This window comes from Mustelus asterias, chromosome 16, assembly GCF_964213995.1.
Source record: "Mustelus asterias chromosome 16, sMusAst1.hap1.1, whole genome shotgun sequence".
In the NCBI taxonomy this organism is placed as follows: domain Eukaryota; kingdom Metazoa; phylum Chordata; class Chondrichthyes; order Carcharhiniformes; family Triakidae; genus Mustelus; species Mustelus asterias.
In genome coordinates, this window is record NC_135816.1 from 51815722 (window position 1) to 51834026 (window position 18305).

General features: G+C 42.3%; 1 protein-coding gene across 2 annotated transcripts in view; it reads right to left on the minus strand.

Moving 5' to 3' along the window:
- Positions 1-5709: 5709 nt before the first annotated feature.
- Positions 5710-18305, minus strand: part of stk10 (serine/threonine kinase 10) — a 113975-nt gene continuing 101379 nt past the window's right edge. For both annotated transcript variants that reach the window (XM_078231118.1, XM_078231117.1), the window contains 3 exons: positions 10158-10283; positions 8845-8958; positions 5710-6351 (listed from right to left, as the gene is read on the minus strand). In XM_078231118.1, the coding sequence (XP_078087244.1) occupies positions 6214-6351; positions 8845-8958; positions 10158-10283 (378 nt within the window). In that variant the 3' untranslated portion in view covers positions 5710-6213. The remainder of the gene's footprint in view (positions 6352-8844; positions 8959-10157; positions 10284-18305) is intronic.

An 18305-nucleotide genomic window follows, 5' to 3' on the forward strand; every position in this document is an offset into this window, starting at 1 on the left:
CAGATACATGGGTGGTGAGAGGACTGAAGGATTGCACATGTTGCACCTCTGTCAAAATAAAAGGGAGGAGGATAAACCTTGTAAATACAGATCAGTAAGTTTGACATCAGTGCTGGGGAAACCTTCAGAAACAATGGTTCAGATCTTCCTGTCTCCAAATGGTCTTACCCAGAGGTACTCAGATGTGCAGGAGGTGGCTCTTGGAAGCCACACTCTGACTACATGTGAATTGCCCTCAAAGATTCAACTTATGTTGGGCAATTACAGTATCTGGAGCCCTCCAAAACACAGTTAATATTGGAGATTTCGGATTGTTCCAACTCAGTTTACAGAATAGTTATCCAGTTAGAAAGATTGAAATCAGTTCTAACTCCCGCATAACTATACTAGTGAGATCCTGACTCCCACTGGACCCCCCACCCCCCCAGACTACCTCTGCCACCCTCCAACCACCCAACTGAATTTCTCCCACACACACTCCAATGCCCCACCCCCACCTCCTGATTACACTCCAACCTGCCCACCCCCAATCCACAATGTAAGGGGATTTTCTGGCGGCTTCCCTCTGGTGCCATGTAATGAGCTGAACTGAGCTAATACAAAGACTCACGAAAGATTGTATGCAGTTAAAAACATTCTTTATTGACTAATAAGCATCGGGGGAGACACAGCCGGAAGATTCCAACTCCTCTCTGCCGTTACAGTACAAGCGTAAGAGATACTTTTTAAGAAGGTTTCTCCTACTCAACCTATCATCCAAACGAGATGATCCAATAACATTAATACACATTATTTACCTTGACTAATAACATTCTACCTTCTAGCAGAATTGGGAATTCATTGGCCAACAGGACCTGTAAATTCTTCCGCACCATTGCCTAATGACCTTACCCACGCAAATCCGGCAGGTTCAAGCAACTGCAAACCACGGGAACGGAGAGGGAGTCATTTCCCTCTGTCTGCTAGCTATACCTTATCAGTAGAAGCTGAATACTTCTATTCACTGCAACCAGAAGCTAAATACCTTCATTCAATTTAAAACCTTGGTAGCTTGCAGCTACATGGTCTTCTACTGATAATAGAGAATGTATTCTGTACCTTATTGTTTCCAAAGAATGTTGTCTGTCTAGTTCTGCTTGTTTCCCATTATGCTTTGGGACAGGCTGCATCTTGGCCAAAACTTGCAAGACATTTAAAAATACATTTTAAATTCACAACTGATTCAAAATTCTCTGCCAATGATTATGTGTATCTCGATGCAGACACAATCTTTGCATGATATATGAGGCACTTTGTGATGCTTTATGGTATATTTAAAGGCACATTGTGATCCCTATTCTAGTCTACTTTGTTTTAATAGTTTTCAAAATCCCAGAGGTTTCTGTACCCCCTCCTACACCCAACTACCCCATCGCACAGACACTACAAGGGAAAGACGCCAGGAGCAGGTATGCTCCACACTTCTCAGGAGGCGCAATGCACAAGTCTGGGGAAGCACTAGTGTAAGGCAAATAGAGAGCAGGGGAGTGGCAACCCGACTAAGATTGTGGATCGAGTGAAGCAGCCAGTGTTGATCTCCAAGAGGAGATTTGATAGAGGTCTTTCAAATCATAAAGGATTGAGGTGGAATGAATAAAGAGAAGCTATTTCTAATGGCTTAAGAGTCAATAATCAGAGGGCACACAGTTTAAGATGATTTGCCAATGAGGAAACTTGATTTGCACAGTCAATGGTTTTGATTTGGAATGCACTGCCCGATGGGGTAATGGAAACAGATTCAATAGTAGCCTCCACCAGTGAGCAGGTAAGTTCAAGTGAGCCTGCACGATAGCAACCGGGACTCATTAATGACATTGAAATTAACAAATGAATATTTAAATCAGCAAAGGGTGCGAGGCTGATTTCGCTGGCAGATGGCGACCATGTTGGGGATAGTGATCACAGTTCAGTTAGATTTAGCATTTCCCTGGAAAAGGACAGAGATAAAGCAGGAGTAAATGTTTTGTACTGGGGAAGGCAAATTTCACAGGAATGAGAAGGGACTTACTTCGCTGAGGTGCACTGGACAGCATTGCTAGAGGTCAAAATCAGTGGAAAACCAATGGGAAGCACTAAAAAAAACATGATCCTAAATGTTCAAAGTAGACATGTCCCCTCCAAAATAATGGTGGTACTGTTAAACCTAGAAGCCCTCCCGATTGATCTTTCCTTGTAAACGAACAGAAAAAGCATATGAGCGGCATAATGACTAAGTACTGTAGATAGCCTAGACCAATATAGGAAGTGCAGGGACAAAGTAAAAAAGGAAATGGATAGCATGAAAAAGAAAGTTAAAGAAAACTCAAAGATGTTCTACAATATATTAATAGTAAAAGGTTAGTTGAGGAAAAGGTGGGAGATGTCAGAGATGAAGGGAACTTGTGTGTAGATGCAGAGGCTGTGGGAAGGGTTTTAAATGAATATTTATATTTTACAAAGGAAAGGAATGAAGCAGATACTGTAGTCCAGGAGGAACACTTAGATATTGGATGGAATAATCAAAGAGGAGGAAATACTCAAAGGGTTGGAATCCTTGAAAATTAATAAGTCACCAGGGCCAGATGGATTGTTTCTGAGGCTGCTGAAGGTGGTCAGGGAGGAGATAGCAGATGCACGGAGGATGATTTTCCAATCCTTACTAGATACAAGGGATGTACCGGAGGAATGCAAATAATTATAGGCCAGTTAGTCTTACATCGGTGGTGGGAAAATTAGTAGAATCAATCCTGAGAGATAGGATTAACTTATGTAGAAAAGCATGGACTTGTCAGGGAATGGTCAGCATGGATTTGTTAAAGGAAGGTCTTGCCTCACAAGTTTGATTGAATTCTTTGAGGAAGTGACGAGGGTTGATGAAGGTAGTGCAATGTTAGAGTAGATGGATTTTAGCAAGGCATTTCACAAGGTCCCACATGGCACATTGGTCAAAAAGTGAAAGCCCATGGGCTACACAGCAATGTGGCAAATTGGATAAAAAGTTGGCGTAGTAACACAAAAAGGTTAATGGTTGATGGATGCACTTGCAAATGGAAAGTTGTTTCAAAGTTGTTCCACAGGGCTCGGTGTTACTGTGCGTGTTATATATTAATGATTTGGATGTGAATATGGAGGGCACGATTGGGAAATTTGCAGACGACACAAAGATTGGCCGAGTAGTGGGCAGGTTAAAGGAAAGCTATAATCTCTAATGCATTTAGGAAGGTCAAACAATTATAGGGACTACACAATAAATGGGAATATACTCAGGGTAGACAAAGTAAGAGATCTTGGCATACAACTACACAAGTCCCTAAAGGCAGAAGTTCAAGTAGACAAGGTTGTAAAGAGGCATTTGGAATGTTTTCTTCCATTGGCAAAGGTTATAGCATATAAAAATAAGGATATGATAATGAAATTGTAAAAAAACACTGGTGAGGCCCCAACTAGAGTATTGTGAGACGTTTTGGTCACTTTACAGTAACTGCTCTGGAGAGAGTGCAGAGGTGGTTTACAAAGAAGGTTGCCAGAGCTAGAAAAGTGTAGCTATGAGGAGAGACTGGGTCGGTGGGGTTATTATCCTTGGAACAAAGGCGGCTGCAGAGTGACTTGATAGAGGTGTATAAAATTATGAGGGGAAGAGATAGAGTGGACAGGATAAAACTGTTTCCCTTGGCAGAGAATTTTAGAACCAGGGGCATAGATTCAAGGCAAGTGGTAGGTGGTGTAGCGGGGACATGAGGAAGGTTTTTTTTTTTTTAAACACAGAGGGCAGTGGGTGACTGGAGTTTGCTGCCCGAGTTGGTGCTGGAGGCAGAGACCCTAAACTCTTAAGTACCTGGATCTGCATCTTAAGTGCTTTAAGCTACTAGGGCTATGGGTCGGGTGCAGGAAGATGGAATTAGAAAGGGCATCTGGGTGTCCTCAGGCTGGCACGGACAAGGTGGGCCAAATGGCATCCTTCTGTCCTATAACGTTTCTATGGTTTTAAGTAGGGTGACTGACGGATCAGTGCACAAATTGCAACAGATTCTAATGAGACACCGGCAGGTTCCTCATCCCTGTTATCTGAACGAGCATCCACACTTATCATGATTGCCCAAGTGAGTTTTAGCCATATATTAGCAGTCTTGATCTGACAGAACATTGCATTTACTGAGAAAATGCTCGAGGTCAGTCTACTTGCATACATAATGGACAAGGTGCATAGCATGTACAAAAGGGAGGGGAATTACGGAGTCTATTCTGGTTAGGTGCTCCTAGGAGGAAGCAGCAACTCAGAGAACCTTGGCAGCAGCAGATGCAGAAATCTCATTTAAGGGCAATTCCAAGACTTGGGAGATGGCTGCCTTGACAGATGCCAGATATGTAACCGGAGCTCCATGCCATACCTCTTTCAGTAGACGTGGTAGACTGGGGTGATGACTTACAGGATTACTGTGTTCCCCGGTGAGGATGACATCTCTTATCCTCGTCGAGAGTTTGACCGTGATGACCGAGCCCACCTTTCTTCAAGGGGTTATCCTCAAAGGCAGCTGGACATTGACACAGATCTTCAGGTCACTCATCTAATTGCAATCTGATATCAGCCACGTCAGGAGGTGGGCATCAGTGGCCTGGAAACTATAAAGTAGAGGGAGGGCCTGCTATATCGAGGCAATAGAAGTTGATGTATTAACTATGGAGTTGCACAATATGAAGAGGCAGAATTTGCTATCTGCCCTAGCATCAGGTCCAAACTTGCTGGGTGGCGAGTCCTGAAGATGCCCCTTCTCCATCACTGAATCCCGGGACGGGGTTATCCTTTGTTCTCTTGTTCCACGTGAAACAGTCAATAAGGGAGCAAAAGTTGGGATCAAGTGTCAAAGTGTAAATCAGATTCTGATGCCAATGTTGAATTGACCATTTCAATCTTTCCCAAGCATCATTGCTTTGGTATCTGATGCGTGGCTGCCATAGTTTCCACCATTGAAGTGCTGTAGTATTGTTAACTAAATAAAGGTCAATATCCGAGTTTAAGTGCCAAATGAACTCACCAATTTGCTTTGGCGAGGGGTATGAAAATGTTCCGATGCTGCCACAGTGCCAATAGGCTGTATTTACTTTCAGATTCGCACTACACGGAGAGTACACACAAACAGTATTGAGGTGAAAATGTTGAGCTTTTACTGCAGCCACCAAACAACAGTACAATGTAATGAGAAAAGATGGCTATGCCCTGGAGGGAACTGGAGCTTCCAACCACCAGAGGGCGACAACCTATACTGGCGCAACCACTGGACACTGATCACCGAGACAAGGAATGCAACTGAAAATCAATGCACTGATTTTTTAAAAATTCTTCACGCTTCCTCTTTCCTGTGCTCTCCTTATTTGTTGACAATGTAAATCTCTGTCCTAGGTGAGATAATTCCACTTGCAATTGGCAAAACTCTTCTTAGAAAAAACTACAGCACAATACAGGCCCTTCAGCCCACAAACTTGTGCCGAACCTCAGTGATTAAATTAAATTTCTTCTTGAGGGAATCTCTGAAAATACCAAGAAAAACAAGTTTTAAGCTAAAAGCCCTTCAGCTGCCTTTATAATATGTGAGCAGAGTGCAGGACTATTGTCAAAAACCTGAAGGGAAACCATCATTGCATCAGACTGTTGATGTGGTTCTTTGAACAAACATGAAACATGCAGCAAGCAATGCTGTAGATTATAACTTTTATTGGCAGTTTTTTTTTATACAGTAGTTGACCTGAACAGGATTATTTGAACCCAGTTCATTAATATTCTTAATGCCTAATGAGTTAAGTAAAAAATTCTTTCTGATATGAACTAAATAACATCTTTTTAAAAAAAACTTGCTTTATAATTTTGTATCACTTTACTTGGTTAGCTGGTCATGTATAGACAAGGAAGCTCTGAAAAACAAGAATTTAGAAGTAGGCACAGAAAAGCATTTCCCGATTAAAGAATACTCCTGTACATCTGCACGTGTACATTCATCTTTCACGGCAAGGCCCTTTGATGTACACAGTAACATCCAAGGGTTCATATTCTTTGAGATATCAGTAGTAAATACAGCATTTCTTCCACTTCTAAATCAGAAAACATGAATACAATTTCAGTTTAGAAAATATAAATTAAAGACTTGTTCATATCTCTGTAATCCTGAGTTCATGGAGCAGTAATGCGAGTCCTGATCTTCCCTAGGATGATTCTGGAGAAAAAGGAAAAAATTTGGCAACCTTGTTTGGAGAACTTGGACTCTGGCACTCCGCTTCTTCGCTAAGTTTAAAGAAGGCCTCCTGGTCTTTTTTCTTCTGGATCAATTCTTCTTCCAAAGCCTGCAGCAAAAACATCACAGATAAAACTGACAAAACCTTTCAAATAACAAAATCAAAAGAAGCCCTTGATGAATCACATTGTTCTAATTTTGAATACTAATCATGAGTAGTAACCTGTTACAATCTCATTATTATCTGATAGTGTTAACAGAAATATGTGCAATCAGACTTTGGTTTATTGAAGTACAAAGTTATCTTGGTCCATAGCTACAAGTTCTTAACTTTAAATCAAATGTGTTGGCATCTGGCAATGTGATTTTTTTTTTGTTGATACATTTCGATTCTAATAAATTGAGCTGTTACAAAAATCATGCAGTCTAATCAACAGGCGCCGGGGGTGTGGCGACTAGGGAATTTTCACAGTAACTTCATTGCAGTGTTAATGTAAGCCTACTTGTGACAATAATAAATAAACTTAAACCTTCATTATATACATGCATTCCATAGCATAAAGACTGGTGCTGGGAACTTCCTTAGCGTTGCACCCCACACTGTTGCCATGTCTTTCATTGGGAGTTCACTCTTCCCACTTATGCCCGTAAACTGGGTTTCCGATGAAATTCCTGGGGGCCAGAATTGCATTTCACAACATTTCTAATCCTGATCAATGCTCAAATTCCCACATTAAAAGTTTGAGTTATTTTTAGTCACCAAAACACTGAATATTGTTGTTCAGGATGCACAGGGTAAATCATTATCCGCAGCAAACTAAAGGTACGGCAGCAATTTCAGTAAAAGACAGCGATGTAATAAAGCCAAATGAGATTAGATTTTTAAAACGGTAATTTTTACTCAAGATCTCAGAATGCTGATAATCAAAATTAAGGTTTGCACTTCAAAAATATTTGTGACACTTCACTGGCCTTCAATTCACTGTTAGTTATGAGAGAACGGAATCTCAGCCCTGATGAAATTCTGGACTAAAATCAAAACAGTAAATGCTGGAAATATTCAGCAGGTCAGGCAGCATCTGCAGCTGAAATGTTAACTCTTGTTTTTCTCTCCACAGATGCTGCCTGACCTACTGAGTATTCATCATGTGGAGATGCCGGCGTTGGACTGGGGTAAACACAGTAAGAAGTTTAACAACACCAGGTTAAAGTCCAACAGGTTTATTTGGTAGCAAAAGCCACACAAGCTTTCGAAGCTCCTATACAATTTCAGTTTAGAAAATATAAATTTTCTAAATAAAAATAAAAATATAAACACCTGAGGAAGGGGCTTAGAGCTTCAAAAGCTTGTGTGGCTTTTGCTACCAAATAAACCTGTTGGACTTTAACCTGGTGTTGTTAAACTTCTTACTACTGAGTATTCCCAGCATTTAAGTATTTTGACTTCAGATTTCCAGCACTGGCAGTGTTTTACTGCTATACGAGTAAGATTCTGAACTTGCAAGATTAGTGGACTTCAGAGGGAACTGTGAACATCAAGAATTTGACCTGCTAAACACCGAATGAAATAAAATTACATTCATGCCCGTTTCTTACGCATATTTGGTAATATTGCTCTGCCTAGAATCCAAGAGGTGGAGATGCCGGCGTTGGACTGGGGTAAACACAGTAAGAAGTCTAACAACACCAGGTTAAAGTCCAACAGGTTTATTTGGTAGCAAAAGCCACTAGCTTTCGGAACAGGCTGTCCCTTCGTCAGGTGGGTGGGAGTTCTGATCACAAACAGGGCACAAAGACACAAACTCCATTTACATGAATAATGATTGGAATGTGAGTCTTTACAGCTAATCAAGTCTTAAAGGTACAGACAATTTGAGTGGAGGGAGCATTAAGCACAGGTTAACGAGATGTGTATGGTTTCCAGACAGGAGAGCTAGTGAGATTTTGCACATCCAGGCAGGTTGTGGGGGGTTACAGATAGTGTGACATGAACCCAATATCCCGGTTGAGGCCGTCATGGACTTTGTCATAAGTGCTACTGATTTAGGTAGCTCCATGGTCTTAAACAGAAAGATCACTCTTATTGAATTCTCTCTTGTCGACCATGAACCAGCTTGGGTTCAGTTGCAAAAGCTCCTACAGTCAAACAGGAAACAAACACTGATTTTAAGACTGGAAGAAAAGCCACATCGGAAATGTAGCAGGCAATTGCTGACAACCTACAGAACTGCAAGTCAGTACCTATACCACCTCTCACCCCTTCACCCACCCTCCAACCATCCCCACAGAACCTCCATACTTGGAAGGGAACTTGATGAAGGAAGGTTTTGTTTGGGCGGGGGGGGGGGGGGGGGGGGGCGGGGCGGGATGGAGATACCATAATCAGGAGACCACATTTTTCACATACAACGTAATGCTTAATGAACAGAAGCCACTTGATACAAACTTGTATTGGCAAAGACAGCCTGTACAGTTGAACAGTGATTATTCCCCCAAATTTCCCCTTCTAAGGATAAATTATATAGAAATGAATAAAGAATTTAGGCATCAGAAAACAGGACATTTTTCATTTTAATCTCCTTGACTTTCCGTGACCACTTACTTTCTTTCTTGGCCTCAGCTTCTCTTGCCATTCTTTGAGTTGGTGGTTATGGTTTTCATCAAGCGCTTTTAACTTTTCGGTCTCATGTTCAATTAGAAGATGGCACTTTTCATTCTGAAGAATCAGGGATAATTAAGTTAGCGCAACTGATAATTTGCCACATGCCTCCCTTATATTGCCTAAGCACTATTAAGCATAAAAACCTAATTTCACATGTGATCTCACTTACGGTTACTGACAGTCTACGATTGGCAGTCAAAGTAACCAAAAAGTGTACAACATTTACATGCATTTCAAGTTTGCAGAATCCCCAGGAAGGGGATACAAATTGTTCACAAAAATTAATTTTTCATTATTGCATTTGTATCCTTTTGAATGCATCATGTAAAACAGTATTCCTTTAATTCAAGGAGCATCTGCATATTAAATTCACCAAGGTTGGCCATATTTATTTGCAATTATAATGGAGTTGTTAATCACTGAGAATACTTGGGCAATTGCTGACAAGTTCTACTAATGTTTGCACAAACTGAATCACTGTTTGTAATGGCTCTGCAGCTTCGATTGCCTTCCAAGCCTACATACTTCTAAAATATTTATGTGAGGTGTAATAACGTTTAATTGGTATTTCAAAGGAAATCTTTAGAGGCTATCTGCTGGAACCTTTAAAACAAAAAACTACAGCAGGTTCAATTGGACTCATTACACACCATCTTCATTACAGTATACATTTTAGCTCATTTAGTTCTATTAGGTTCATGTATGGGTTAGACTGCTGTGACAGTTCTCTAGAAGTTTTTATTTGCATCAAATTTACTAAACTACCACCAAAGAAAACACCAAACTTCACCTAAGGAGGTGGGCTGACATTAAAACACATTAGCCTCACTCTAGAAGTTGCACTCAACAAAGCAAATGGCACGTACTCAAAACTACTGATTAATTACTGTACAAAAATGATTCAGTGAGCTTGTCGTCAGGATGCACGGGCTGTTTATAGTCACTGCACAAAGCGAACATCCCATCTTCCCTTGCAACAGGTGATCAGGGTTCATGCAGTAACTATAATCTGAGCCTGTACAAAATGAGCTGCATTCAAGTCCCCCTCTACTCCTGGGTGCGATCACAAACAAAAATAACCAAATAACCTGGAGTTTGACAAAAGGTCATCGATCTGAAACATGAACTCTTTACCTTCTCTCTATGCTCGCTGCCAGACGTGTATTTCGAGCATTTTTGTTTACTTTAAGATTACAATGCGATTTGTACAGGAAAAACCAAGCAGTGAACACGCAAAGGTAAATGCCCATTACCTGTAGTTGCTTCAGCTCTTGGATATTATTGTCACATGCATGTTGCATGTCTTTCATTTGGGTTTCATGCTTGGTTTGCTGATTTTGCTTTTCCATCTTTTGCCTTTTCTCTTCTTGCAGTCCAAACTATTTTTGTAAGTAACACCATGCCATATGTTAGAGAATAAGGAACTTTTGTGAACACAATCCATAATATAATCATTTTTGAGTCATTTGTTCACATAACACTGCAGTGTCCAGAAAATTGAACTAAATGTTGATTATTGAGTGTTGTTGGGCCATCTTAACACTTTGAACAAAGGCATTCTCCGTACACCAGAGGCTCGGCTGGATTACTTATACATAATAATAGTTTTTTTTTTAATTCAAAAATAATCAGATCGCAATGCACTGTGAAGTTTGAACAATTGCCCTTCCTAAGCACAATAATATATCAGATTGCAAAATGAACAGCCAGGAATCCAATACCTTTCCAACTAAAGCATCTGCGTTTAGACACCCAATTTGGATTTTATCATTCATGGGAATGAGTGTGTCTTTGGCTAGGTGTCCATCCCTAAATGCCCTTGAGGTGGTGCTGATGAGTCACCGTCTTGAACTGCTGCAGCCCATGTGGTGTAGGGACACCCACAGTGTTGTTAGAGAGGGAGTTCCAGAATTTTGACCCGGTGACAGTGAAGGAATGGTGATATATTTCCAAATCAGGGTGGTGTGGGCTTGGAGGGGAGCTTGCAGGTGATGGCGTTCCTAGGCAACTGCTGCCTTTGTCCTTCTAGGTGGTAGTGATTGTGGGATTGGAAGGTGCTGTTGAAGAGGCCCTGGTGAGTTGCTGCAGTGCATCTTGCAGATGGTACACACAAAAGACAAATGGTACACACAAAGACAAAATTGTACCCGCCTCTACTACTACCTCTGGCAGCTTGTTCCAGACACTCACCATCCTGGGCCCAATTTTACCATTTTGATTCTAAGTGCCGAATCTGGGCATAGTACAGATCCGAGCCCCGAATCCTCTTTGCAGCGCGCCCATACGCGTTTTGCCGGCTCCGGTCCGATCCGTGCAGTGGGCGGGGCTTAGCGCTGCCAGAACGATCGGAGCTCTGAACTGCGCATGCGCAGTTCGAAAAGAAATCTGACGCAGCGCGCCCGGGCAGGAAAGATAAAAAAGCAGAGAGAGCGGCTCTCTGACACATGGAAGAGTTGGCAATAATTATACCTGCTCTTGTTAGAGAAAATATTGTTCTAACAATCTGATAACGCTATTAAACTCAAAGCTTTTGTCGAAAGATTACACTTGCATCTATTTCAACTGTCTACTTTTGTCTCAGTAATGAATGTGATCTGCTTGGGTTATTTTGGGTTGATTGTGTCGACTTGCAGGGCTCAAGTGAAAAATAAAATGTGCATTTCTGAGAATCTTCGACCACACAGAACAAAGTACATCCATATCATTTTGGGTGTCTGTTCATTCCCGTTGTCACAGAGACATCTCCCCATCAACATATTGTAGTGGGATTTGGCGGTAGAGTTGGGCGGGCAGTTCATTAAATCGATTTAAATGCATGCTAATGCGCCCGAATAGGGTGTCGGTAAAGCCGCGATCTGCTCGGATTCGGTGCAGATCGTGTTAAAGGCCCGACGCCCAAATTTACCGCGATTCCACGCCTGAAAACGGACGCGAATCTTTGGTAAAACGGGCCCCATGAGAGAAAAAATTGTCCCTCTGGACCCTTTAGTATCTCTCCCCTCTCACCTTAAACCTATACCCTCTAGTTTTAGACTCCCCTACCTTTGGGAAAAGATATTGACTATCTAGCTGATCTATGCCCCTCATTATTTTATAGACCTCTATAAGATCACCCCTCAGCCTTCTACGCTCCAGAGAAAAAAGTCCCAGTCTATCCAGCCTCTCCTCATAACTCAAACCATCAAGTCCCGGTAGCATCCTAATAAATCTTTTCTGCACTCTTTCTAGTTTAATAATATCCTTTCTATAATAGGGTGACCAGAACTGTACACAGTATTCCAAGTGTGGCCTTACCAATGTCTTGTACAACTTCAACAAGACATCCCAACTTCTGTATTCAATGTTCTGACCAATGAAACCAAGCATGCTGAATGCCTTCTTCACCACACTGTCCACCTGTGACTCCACTTTCAAGGAGCTATGAACATGTACCCCTAGATCTCTTTGTTCTGTAACTCCCCAACGCCCTATCATTAACTGAGTAAGTCCTGCCCTGGTTCAGTCTACCAAAATACATCACCTCGCATTTATCTAAATTAAACTCCATCTGCCATTCGGCAGCCCACTGGCCCAATTGATCAAGATACTGTTGCAATCGGAGATAACTTTCTTCACTATTCACTACGCCACCAATCTTGGTGTCATCGGCAAACTTACTAACCACGCCTCCTATATTCTCATCCAAATCATTAATATAAATGACAAATAACAGTGGACCCAGCACTGATCCCTGAGGCACATCGCTGGTCACAGGCTTCCAGTTTGAAAAACAACCCTCTACAACCACCCTCTGGCTTCTGTCAAGTCCAATGCCGGCATCTCCACATTCTGTCAAGATGACAATTTTGTATCCATTTAGATACCTCACCCTGGATCCTGAGAGATTTAACCTTATGCAACAACCTACCATGCGGTACCTTGTCAAAGGCCTTGCTAAAGTCCATGTAGACAACATCAACTGCACTGCCCTCATCTACCTTCTTGGTTACCCCTTCAAAAAGCTCAATCAAATTTGTGAGACATGATCTTCCACTCACAAAGCCATGCTGACTGTCCCTAATCAGTCCTTGCATCTCTAAATGCCTGTAGATCCTGTCTCTCAAAATACCTTCCAACAACTTACCCACCACAGATGTGAGGCTCACTGGCCTGTAGTTCTCAGATTTTGCCTGCAGCCCCTTTTAAACAAAGGCACAACATTTGCCACCCTCCAATCTTCAGGCACCTCACCCATGACTATCAATGATTCAAATATCTCTGCTAGGCGACCCGCAATTTCCATCCTAGCCTTCCACAATGTCCTGGGATACACCATCAGGTCCCGGGGATTTATCTACCTTGATGCGCTTTAAGACTTCCAGCACCTCTTTCTCTGGAATATGTACACTCCTCAAGACATCACTATTTATTTCCCCAAGTTCCCTAATATCCATGCTTTTCTCAACAGTAAATACTGATGAGAAATATTCATTTAGAATCTCACCCATCTCTTGTGGATCCGCACATAGATGACCTTGTTGATCCTTAAGAGGCCCTACTCTCTCCCTTGTTATTCTTTTGCCCTTTATGTTTTTTTAGAAGCTCTTCGGATTCTCCTTTGCCTCATCTGCCAGAACAATCTCGTGTCCCCTTTTTGCCCTCCTGATTTCTCCCTTAACTCTACTCCTCCACCCCCTGTACTCTTCAAGGGATTCACTTGATCCCAGCTGCCTATGCATGTCATGTGGATTTCAGCAAAGCGTTTGATAAGGTTCCCCATGGTAAGCTTTTGCAGAAAATACGGACACATGGGATTGAGGGTAATTTAGTGGTTTGGATCAGGAATTGGCTAGCTGGAAGAAAACAGAGGGTGGTGGTTGATGGGAAATATTCATCCTGGAGTTCAGTTACTAGTGGTGTACCGCAAGGATCTGTTTTAGGGCCACTGCTGTTTGTCATTTTTATTAATGACCTGGATGAGGGTGTAGAAGGATGGGTCAGTAAATTTGCGGATGACACTAACGTCGGTGGAGTTGTAGACAGTGCGGAGGGAAGTGGCAGGTTACAGAAGGACATAGATAAGTTGCAGAGCTGGGCTGAGAGGTGGCAAATGGAGTTTAATGCGGAAAAGTGCGAAGTGATTCACTTTGGGAGTAACAGGAATACAGAGTACTGGGCTAATGGTAAGATACTTGGTAGTGTGGATGAACAGAGGGATCTGGGTGTCCATGTGCATAGATCCCTGAAAGTTGGCACCCAGGTTGATAGGGTTGTTAAGAAGGCGTATGGTGTGTTAGCTTTTATTGGTAGAGGGATTGAGTTTTGGAGCCAGGAGGTCATGCTGCAACTGTACAAAACTCTGGCGCGGCCGCATTTGGAGTTTTGCATACAGTTCTGGTCGCCACATTATAGGAAGGATGTGGAAGTGTTGGAAAGGGTGCAGAGGAGATTTACCAGGATGTTGCCTGGTATGGTGGGAAAATCGTATGAGGAAAGGCTGAGGGGCTTGAGGTTGTTTTCGTTAGAGAGAAGGTTAAGAGGTGACTTAATAGAGGCATACAAGATGATCAGAGGATTAGATAGGGTGGCTAGTGAGAGCCTTTTTCCTCAGATGGTGATGGCTAACACTAGGGGACATAGCTTTAAATTGAGGGGTGATAGATATAGGACAGATGTTAGAGGTAGGTTCTTTACTCAGAGTAGTAAGGGCGTGGAATGCCCTGCCTGCAGCAGTAGTAGACTCGTCAACATTAAGAGCATTCAAATGGTTATTGGATAAACATATGGAGGTTAGATGGGCTTTAGATTGGTTTCACTGGTCGGCGCAACATCGAGGGCCGAAGGGCCTGTACTGCGCTGAAATGTTCTATGTGCCTCCTTCTTCTTCTTGAGCAGGGCCTCAAAACCCCGAGTCATCCAGGGTTCCCTACTTCTGCCAGCCTTGCCTTTCACTCTAAAAGGAATGTGCTTACCCTGAACCCTGATTAACACACTTTTGAAAGCCTTCCACTTACCAGATGTCCCTTTGCTTTCCCACAGACTCCCCCAGTTAACTATTGAAAGTTCCTGCCTGATACCATCAAAATTGGCCTTGCCCCAATTTAGAATTTTAACTTTTGGGTCAGGCCTATCAATCTCCATAGCTATCTTAAAACTAATAGAATTATGGTCACTGGTCCCAAAGTGATCCCTCACTAACACTTCTGTCACCTGCCCTTCCTTATTTCCCAAGAGGTCAAGTTTTGCCCCCTCTCTAGTCGGGCCATCCACATACTGAATGAGAAATTCCTCCTGAACACAACAAATTTCTCTCCATCCAACCCTCTAATACTATGGCTGTCCCAGTCAATGTTGGGAAAGTTAAAATCCCCAACTATTACCACACTATTTTTCTTGGAACTGTCATCTCCTTACATATTTGCTCCTCAATTTCCCGCTGACTATTTGGGGGCCTATAGTACAACCCTATCAAAGTGATTTCCCCCTTCTTATTTCTCAGTTCTACCCATATAGATTCAGTGGCCGAACCCTCGGATATATCCCCTCTCAGTACGGCCGTGATGTTTTCCCTAATCAACAGTGCAACTCCCCCTCCTCTCTTACCTCCTGTTCTATCTTTCCTATAGCATCTGTACCCTGGAACATTGACTGCCAGTCCTGTCCCTCCCTTAGCCATGCTTCAGTAATTGCTATACTATCCCAGTCCCACGTACCCATCCATGCCCTGAGTTCATCTGCCTTGCCCGTCAGGCCTCTTGCATTGAAATAAATAGCATAATTCCCAGTCTCTGGCCTGCTCTTGTAGCCACATTATTTATATGGCTGGTCCAGTTTAGTTCCTGGTCAAATCCCCAGAATGCTGATGGCGAGGGTTTCAGGGATGGTAATACCACTGAATGTCAACAGGAGATGGTTAGATATTGGAGATGGTCATTACCTGGCACTTGTGTGGTACAAAATGTTTTTGAATTTACATTCAATAGATCAAATGCACAACTCATTTAAAAATTATACAGGGAGGGAAAAATCACCATTGTAAGCAAAACTAAGAATCATAATATTTTTCTTTTGGTAATATCTGTCATATTTCTCATGTACTAGAAGACAGGCTGACAGAGGCATAATTGTTTGTAATTGGATTGAGAGACAGACTGCAAGGGTTTAAAATAGTAAGAAATGGCTTTGATATCTTAATGAAACTAGAGGACTTCAATACCAATTTCCATAAGGCAACAAAAGTGGTAATTTTGAACTGGGTTGTTTTAGTTCAAAGGGGTACATATACAAGTCGCAAAAATTTGACGCAAGTGAGGCAAATTAACTTTTTACAGTATAGAAGGTAAAGAAAGGAGTTTGCTCAGTGCTGGGAAAAAGGCACTTCTGAGAGACTGGATGAAACAACAGAGGATAGAGAGTTCAAAGGGAAGGAACACATTTAAGAAAACGCTGAAGCCTGTGTGAGGGGGTTGATACCTAGGTCTCCCGTGGAATCGTTATGGGTAGAGATAAGGAATAGTAGGGGGAGAAAGACACTAGTAGGCGTGGTCTATAGGCCCCCAAATAGTAATGTTGAGGTGGGGAGAGCTATAAACAAGCAAATAATGGATGCGTGCAAAAACAGAACGGCAATAATAATTCAACCTGCATATTGATTGGCTGACTGAAGTGGGAAGGGGTGGGATGGCGGAAGAGTTCTTAGAATGCTGTCGGGATAGTTACCTTGAACAGTATGTTACAGAACTGACGAGGGAACGAGTTATCTTAGATCTGGTAATGTGTAACGAGGTAGGTAGAATTAAGGAAGTTCTTGTGAAGGACCCTCTTGGGTCAAGTGATCACAATATGGTTGAATTTCTGGTACAAATGGAAGAGGAGAAAGTAGGGTCCTATACCAGTGTCCTCTATTTGAACAGAGGGAAGTACGATAGGATGAGGGCTGAATTGGCTAAGGTGGACTGGGAGAGCAGACTGGTAGGTAGGACAGCTGAGGAACAGTGGAGGATTTTTAAGGAGATCCTTTTCAGTACTCAGCAACAATATATTCCGGTGATAAAGGACTGTAAGAAAAGGGATAACCAGCCGTGGATAACGAAGGAAATTAAGGACAGTATTAAATTAAAGACCGATGCGTACAGAGTGGCCAAAAATAGTGGAAAATCGGAAGATTGGGAAAACTTTAACAACAAAGAACGACTAAGAAAGCGATAAAGGAAAGAAAAGATAGGCTAGCTCTAAATATAAAAAATGATAGTATGAGCTTTTACAAATATATAAAAAGGAATAGAGTGGCAAGAGTGAATGTTGGACCCTTGGAGGACGAGAGGGGGGATTTAATAGTGGGAAATGAGGAAATGGCTGAAACTTTTAATACGTTTTTTGTGTCGGTCTTCACGGTGGAAGACACAAATAGTTTACTGAATATTAACGATAGAGGGTTGATAGGAGGAGAGGTACTCAATACAATTAATGTTACCAGGGAGGCAGTGCTTGGTAGACTAACGGGACTGAAGGTGGACAAGTCCCTGGGCCCGGATGGAATGCATCCCAGGGTACTGAAAGAAATGTCAGAGATAATAGCGGATGTGTTAGTGGTTATTTATCAAAATTCGTTGGATTCTGGGGTAGTGCCGGCGGATTGGAAAACGGCTAATGTTCTTATGTTATGTTTAAAAAAGGAAAAAGAGAAAAGGCGGGTAACTACAGGCCGGTTAGCTTAACGTCTGTAGTTGGGAAAATGCTGGAATCCATTATTAAAGAAGAAATAGCAGGCCATCTGGATAAGAATGGTTCGATTAAGCAGATGCAGCATGGATTCAGGAGGGGAAAGTCGTGCTTGACGAATTTGTTGGATTTTTATGAAGATGTGACTAGTGCAGTTGACGGAGGGGAACCGGTGGATGCGGTGTTTTTGGATTTTCAAAAGACCTTTGATAAGGTGCCTCACAAAAGGTTGCTGAAGAAGATTGGGTTACATGGAGTTGGGGTAGGGTGTTAGCGTGGATTGGGGATTGGCTATCCGACAGGAAGCAGAGAGTTGGAATAAATGGGTGCTTTTCTGATTGGCAGATGGTAACTAGTGGCGTGCCGCAGGGATTGGTACTGGGGCCTCAACTATTTACCATTTATATAGATGATCTGGAGGAGGGGACTGAGTGTAGGATAACAAAGTTTGCAGACGACACAAAGATAAGTGGAAAAGTGAATCGTGTGGAGGGCGTAGAAGGTCTGCAGAGAGATTTGGACAGACTGTGAGTGGGCGAGGATCTGGCAGATGGAGTATAACGTTGACAAATGCGAGGTTATTCACTTGAGGAAATAATAGCAAATTGGATTATATAAATGGAAAAAAATTACAACATGCTACTGTGCAAGGGGACCTGGGGGTCCTTGTGCATGAGACGCAAAAACCCAGTCTGCAGGTG